The sequence below is a fragment of the Rhineura floridana genome, chromosome 7, assembly GCF_030035675.1.
Source record: "Rhineura floridana isolate rRhiFlo1 chromosome 7, rRhiFlo1.hap2, whole genome shotgun sequence".
Classification (NCBI taxonomy): Eukaryota; Metazoa; Chordata; class Lepidosauria; order Squamata; family Rhineuridae; genus Rhineura; species Rhineura floridana.
The window spans coordinates 56,813,962-56,821,461 of record NC_084486.1 but is presented as its reverse complement, the minus strand read 5'-3'; the positions used below and the strand labels follow the sequence as shown (position 1 = coordinate 56,821,461).

Here is a 7,500-nt window from a genome sequence, read left to right as displayed (position 1 = left end):
ACTATATCATGTGAACACAGTCTGTGTCAATATACTTTATTAATGAAATGAGTTTACTGAGAGTTGGTTGGGGGCTACCTCTCTGTCTTATTTCTTCACATGGGCATTAAGTCTTAAGTAAGGCATATTGGTATCTTTATTATACAATGTCTTGTTAATGGTAATTCCCCCTGGAAAAATATGAGAACTAAACAGCTCTTTGTATAGTTTTAGAAGACTACAGTGATAGTGATATATATGAAATAGCATGATTTTTTATGCGGTAGAATTGCTTGTAAATACAGAATGGCATGTGGTTAGGAAGCTGAATGGGCTTAATGCACTTGAGACTTGTGTGCCTTCTGATGGATATCATTAGTATTGGTCATTTAAATGAATTCCCTTCCCTTTTTTAAACAATATTATTGAAGGTTGTCTTTCTGCATGTAATTGATAAATATATAATACATTTTATTTAAGGTTGGTAACAAGGCATTGATTTAATGTCTACCCAGTTATATGTGGTTCATTGGCTGCTCTGAAGTAAATTCACACATATTTGACAAATATTTATTTGCTGATTGCATTGTTTCTAAGATCTTCTGGAATGTTTTTGTTCTGTTACGCTTATCTGCCCTTTTTAAAAGCTTTCTGAAGTGTTTCTAGACAGATTTTAACCAATTTTGCTTCTGCATACCCATCTTATTTTCTCTGAAGTGCCTGGAAAGCTTGTTTGCAAAGTTTACTTGGCCACAGTATCCCCTAGGGCTTGACTCAGGACAGCATGTGCATGCAGCCCTTGAAACTATGTCAGATAGTCCCTAGATCCTAAAAGGTTGGCTACCCTTGAGATAAAGCATCATGTTTAATGGCCTCTTTTCCCCCTTTTAAGTGTTTTAATACTTGTGTGAAATGTCAAAATACTATTTACATTTCAGTTTTTGTCTGTTATGGTGCTCACTTCTATTGTAATTACAAAATTACAATAAGATTATAAAGAACTAAAAAGAACAGATAATTCCTGTTGCTGAATACAAATCCCCAACATCCAGGCCACTTTTTTATTTGAATTTTTACATCAGTGTCTCTCTGTATAACTCTATGTGTTAAGGACACACACACACACCTGTGTGTGTATGATCTACATTTGTATATAAAATATAGACAATTCTGGGTGCAGCTTTGTAGCCAATGTATACATGAATTTGCCTTGCACTTTTATATCATTTTTCTCCAGTTTTTTAAAAAGAGGAATAAACAGAAACATCACAATGATTTCTTGCCCAAAATAAATTTAACATTCTTCAACAGAAATAAAATTCCAAAGTATTTGCAAAAGCTGTTACAACACCTTATACCTGACTACCTCAGACAATTTCTGGTGATTGTAGTGCTGCTGCATCAGGTTTATACCATATGTGCTGGAGTTGTAGTGTGATAGCACCATTCTGGAAAGAGATTTTGGTTTATATATACTTGCTCCTCAGTTTGAAGATGACCCCAGGTTCCACCCCTGTACTTATGGCTGTATCCTTCAGATAAGCAAGAATCAAGCATCTTGGTTTCCTTGGACAGTGATGGTTGCCAAGAGGCTGATCTGGGAAAAATGGAAGTTCTGAATGTGACCAGTTACAGATCACTGAAAATTCAGATAGGTTTTAAGATACCTAGCAAGGCTTCAACCATGTCTTTGGGGATTGACAGGGTGTATGGAGTCTCTGGTTATTTGGAGTAGCTGACAGAGCAAGATGAATTAGAAAATTCCCCACATTTTATTTCATTCCACTCTTTATCTATTTGTTAATTTAGTTAAAAGTGTTTTGTATTATTTTGGCATCCCAAGTTTGGGTTCTGGGACAGTAGAAATACATTTGAAGGGGACCTACAGTTTTTTGAGTAATGATTTATTATGGATCAGATGGTTTAGAATACAAGCTGCTTTATTTTTCACTGTTACACTTCCGATTTTTAAAAAAAGGATTTTAAAAAAATCACCCCAAGTGTTACACAAGGGTTAATAGGTGGGATAAGGTTTCAGAGATCATTATAAAAGTTCAAGTTAAAAGGTGGTCAGGATAATGGGAATTTGAATTCAGCAAAATGAATACAGAGAGAGAGAGATAAATATAGAACCTTCCTTGTTATCAGCTTACTACACGGTTGTAGATGTGGGAGAAGAAAGTTGATTTAACAAAAATAAAACAAAATTTCTTTATTATAATGTACAAATGTAATGTATAAAGCAATAACTTATAAGAATGGGTTACAGAATACTCAAAACTACTAGGGAGAGGGAGATGTGTGCACATATGTATGAGCATGTAGACACACAACACTAAAAACAACTTACTGGGTTATTGAATATTGTGTTTCTGTGAAAGATATGCTTCAAACCAAGCAGGATAAAATAAAAGTCAAATATTAGACCACAGTCTCTTGTATTACTTTACTGTAACAGCCATAGACGTCCTGAAAGAATGTTTTCAAACAGCCATGGCAGAGGGGAGAGAGGACTGCTGGACTTAGGCCACAAAATTGCCTTGGCCCCAGCGGAGCGGTACAGAAGGGGAGATGACGAGAGTTCCAGTACAGTGGATCGAAAAGTGTGTTTGACAGCCAGGTGAGCTGCTTGTTTTGCTTGCCGTCCCCAGGGTGCTCAAGACTCTCTTTGGAAGGGGAAGAAAGGTATCAGAGCTGACTCTAGAGAGATGAAAATGGGCCTGAAGGGTTGATGCTCCTGTCCTTATGCGGTACTAAGAAGGTCTAGGACGATAGAATTTTCACATCAGAGCCTCACCTAGGATGATAAAAGAACCTTATTTAGTTTTGCTCTTTTTAACATAGAGAATGATCGAACAGAGAGGGGGACATGAAAAGCAACAATATTTTCCACTGTACGATTGTAATACTGCAAATTCTTCATAAGCAGAAGAAAAGGAAATTAGAAATGGACAATGTAATAAATTTAGGGATCCATTTAGGGATTCTGTTTCCTGAATTGTATAAGGAAATGCAGGGTCAGCACACAATCAAAAATTGGCTTGTTCTTCTAATCCATCCAAATGAGTTTGATGAAATGGTTGTTTGAATCAGTGAGCAGAGGTATTTTAGTACAGCCAATTCACATGACCAGTTACAGATACATATTTGGTTTGGGTGGACACAAATTCCACAGTTTAAAAACCAGACCTAATTTGTAATTTATGAAATGGACCTGAATTATCAATTTCTTGGTTCAAATTAGCTCTTCCATATCCAGCAGATAGCTAGAAGAAAAGAACTGGAATTAGCCTCATATATAGCAACTTGCTGAAAACTTAATAACAAAAATAAACATAACAATATTGGCATGTAGCATGTTCATTTTGATTTTTTTAATGAGACCTCCTTTTTAGTAAGCTGTTTGCAATCATAAGCATGCAATAGGCAAATTCTTGTAGAACGCCACCTGTCTTGCAAGCTGTACTTTTGGTATGTCCATAACATTATATACTATGTTGCTGTTAGTCATGGGCACAGGTAGGAGAGGCTACAGGTCCACTGTACAGAGCTCTTCCTATATGGCACAGACAGTAGTGCAGGAGAATAGTGTGTGTCTGCTTGAGCATGCTACATACCTTAAGCCTATCCTATCCTGAACCTCTAGTTTCAAAACACCTCTTGCATTTTGCCCATTCTGTTATTTCCCACTACAGTGACTACTATATATTGAATATGTGAGGGTGTACAATGTATAAATGTAACTTATTTATTTATTAACATTTATTAGTCACCGTGTAACAAATTCTCTAAGTGACATACAATTAATTACATATAAAACAAGATTAAAAATCAGATCCGTATAATCAGATCCAACTCTAAAATCCAAAACCAGCATGAAAAACTAAAACAATTGCCAACACAGAGACCATTTACCACATAAGAGCTTTAAAAAAACCCTCACAAGATAAAAACCAGCCACCATTAAGTGGCAGAACCTAAAAATATGAATATAAATTTGGAAAGATACTGAATATTTTTAAAAATATTCAGTGTACAATTTATATTAAAATAACATGTAAAAGTCTGGGAGCATTAAATCATATTTTGCTTTGCACTGAAAGGACATTCATGTAGGTGCCAGGTGAGCCTCTCTCTGAGGAGATTTGCTCTCTTAGAATGTTTGTTATAATATTTATACCCCACCGTTCAAAACGTTTTTCCCCAGGGAAGTTTAAAAATAACAATACAATCCATAAATGAGTCATTATAACTACATTATAAAGAAAACCTTTTTTAAAAAAACCCGTGAAAAGCCAATTTTGCACCCAAAGAAAATCTTAATGCATTGTGAGACAGGGAGGCAGGTGATCTTTCTGGTACTCTGGTCTCAAGTCATACACTTCAAGTCATGCCTGGAAACAAACCAGAAGCAAGCATAGTGATTAAGCACTGGTGAACTGTGATATTGAAGCACAGTTCCAGTTAGCAGCCTAGGAGATGAATTTGGCTGTTCCTGGACAGTCCTTGAAGGCAGCATAGTAACACTGGCCCTGTGTCCATATTTTCACATTGACATCACAGACATTTCTGATTCCTGTGTCCACTTTGCAAGGACTTGAAAACTGAATGTTGCCTGGAATTATATCAGTATGGAATCTTAAGCTCAGAGCTAGAAGTTGCAGTAAGTACAACGTTTTTGAAAATTACTTGAAAATTGCTTGAAGGGCTCTAGCTTGCCTGTTTTCCATGCAGAAGCTGTAGGTTCCATCCCTAACATCTTGAGGTAGGACTGGGAAAGATCACTGATAGAAATGCTGGAGAGCTACTGTAGGCAGTACTGATGTAGACAGACCCAGTGGGGGGGTCTCTCTATGAAAACTTTCTGTCTACCTGTTTTTCTCCCCATCTGTTCCATCATCTGCTCCTTGCAGGAGCAGGGAAACTCATGTGGTTGGTTTTCTTAGGTGTTATTAGGAAAAAGGCTAACTAGACATGAAGCTGCTATTTTCTGCAATAGCTCCATATCTGCCGAGACAATTTTTCTGCCCTAAAGTTCACTGGATAACCTCTACTAGCTTCCAGCTGTGATGTAGTACTACCGAATGAAAGGTATAGACTAGTATTGTACCTTATCCTATTCCTCATTAGCTTGGCTCCTGTAATATTGACAAGAATAGGGAATCTTGTGAGAAAAGACCAAAATGTACCACTAAGAAGTATAGATAATCTGTTTGCTGTTTTGCAAAATATTTGGATGGGAGGGTGCAGGACAGAAAAGTAGGTTTTGTTTTGTTTAAAAATGTGTTGTGTGTAAGAATTGCATGTTACCATTTGTGGGTTAATTAAAAGTTCATCTGAAGTTCAAATCTTCATGGTAGCAGAGATAATCCCATCAGAAGTAACATTGCAACAACATCAGATTTAAAGACTAATCAACAGAGATTTTGTTTGCGCTATCCTGGCACTCTTGTTGCCAAACTTTGGTCCTCCACCCCTTTCATATATACATATGGAGCTCGCAGGCAGCATTTTATTCATCTGAAATAAAATTAATTCCATATTTCAAATGTTGTTAGGCCAAGTAACCCATTACTATTTTCAAATATTATAAAGATTCATTTAGTGTGACTTGCACAGTAAAAATGTTCTCAGTTATGCCATCCTCTGTAGATAATTTTAACATTGTGGTTTTAAGGGTTTCCCAGATATTTGCCACATGTAGCTTGAGTTCGTCAGTTTTAAATGTTAGCTTATTCTGGTCTTCGTTAATGCTTTTTAAATACTTGTGTGTGTATATATATATATACCACAAGGGAAAAAAATTCACTTCATTTTTGTTTGAGAAAATACTCTGGCATCTCTGTCTCAGTGCCTGTTTTTTTTCTAAATGCATTTGCTAGGAGATAGAACAGACCTTGCCATATATTGGCAGCATTATGGAGTTAGATTCTTGGCTAAAGTCCCTTGAGATCACAAACGATCACACTCGTTCATGGTAAAGGAACTAAAAGTAACACATACTGCAGATTAGTTCCACAGCCAATAGCATTATTTATTTAACAATGAATGAGTATATAACAACCCTGAAAAGTCTGGTTCAACATGTGTAGCATAGAGCTGCCATCCAACATGATTTGGAAGACTGTTAAAACACACACACACACACACACACCCTCTGTGTGAGAGAGGGAAGGAGGAGGGAGATTTTACTTAGAAGAACCAAAAAGATGAAATCCTGGTTGCAGTTTTATATATTTTAGCTGTTGGCAGGAGCATTCACTGGGCCTGTCAGATTACTCAGCGTTCTATGAACAGAACAGCAAATATGGGGTTGGAGTCTTTTTTTTATGCAGTTTTTTTCCCTTTAAAAACGCAAGCAACAATTTTGATTTGAGTTACTAAATTAAAACTAGAGGTCTGACTTGATCACTTGCAGAGACCCTTTTCCCATCCTGTTTCTATGATTTCATGTATTTCTGATTTCCTCTCATTTCCTAACCTGCCATCCTCCTCCTTCCTCCAGCCTCCCTCAAGCCTCAAAAAAATAGGCTGATGACTACATGCATCCATTGGGCTGCAGATTTCCCACCACTGCCCTATTCTCCTTCCTAGAGAGGGGGAAGAGGGATTTCTCAGCATTTCAGGGATAAAGTGAGAGGCAGGGTCCTGGAAACCACAGAGTTTGGCTTGGCTACCAAGACCAGACAAGGTACTGACTTCTAATTGTAGCTGTGAAAGAGAAAGTAACACAAGGATAACAAAACACTACTATTGTTAGGTGTTTGATACACAGGTATTTTAGGAGTCTGTTATGGAGGATGCTGTTTCCTAGTAAATTTATGTGGAAAGGAACCAAGTGAGAAGACATCCCTGTTATTACTGAAGATTAATTTGATGCATTGTCTTTTCTGTTTTGACTCATGGCAGCCATTGCAGTGTTATATCAAAGTGCTCTTCTTTCCATGTACTAGCCATTTCTAAGTTGGCTGCCATCATATTTTCTTTGTTTTTGTGTATGGATTATTCTTGGGTGTGCTAAAGCATCTAGGTTTCTCAGTTCTGCCTTGCAGGTAAGATGTATTTGAAATTTGCATTTAGATCAAGATCAGTACATGGCAAGAAAGTAGTGCAAACTAAACCTTAATCTTGCAGGTAACAAACTAGTTTTAAACAACATGTCCTCAATGCTGTAGTCTAAATTAACTATAAGCAAATAATACCAGAGGACTTTAGATGGAAGGTGTATTGTACCATCCCTCTGTAATTTCTGCTTCTGTGCATGCCTAGTATATTTTAGTATAGGAAGATGCTGGGAAGGAAGAAGTTGGAAGAGAACAGGCTAGAGCTGCCTTTTCAGCTTTTAAGCATAACTATGCTTTTCCCCCCGCTTTGTAAAATCAATTAAAACTTAATGGCTGTGAAACATCATTACCATGGTGGATTTTTGTGTGTTGTTTCAACTATATATTGAGGAGAGTTAATGCGTGGTTGTGACATCATCAGAAAGTAATCACCTGTGTAATTGGAAAGTTTTGTGTG

The 7,500-nt window shown here is 36.9% G+C and overlaps 1 protein-coding gene across 3 annotated transcripts in view; it reads left to right on the top strand.

Annotated features, from left to right (window-relative positions):
• The window catches only part of MGMT (O-6-methylguanine-DNA methyltransferase), a 303,940-nt gene that overhangs the window by 193,342 nt on the left and 103,098 nt on the right, over positions 1 to 7,500 (top strand). For 2 of the 3 annotated variants that reach the window (XM_061635654.1, XM_061635655.1), the window contains exon 4: positions 2,438 to 2,599. The exons of the other annotated variant lie outside the window; for it this stretch is intronic. In XM_061635654.1, coding sequence (XP_061491638.1) covers positions 2,438 to 2,599 — 162 coding nt within the window. The remainder of the gene's footprint in view (positions 1 to 2,437; positions 2,600 to 7,500) is intronic. 3 annotated transcript variants of the gene reach the window in all.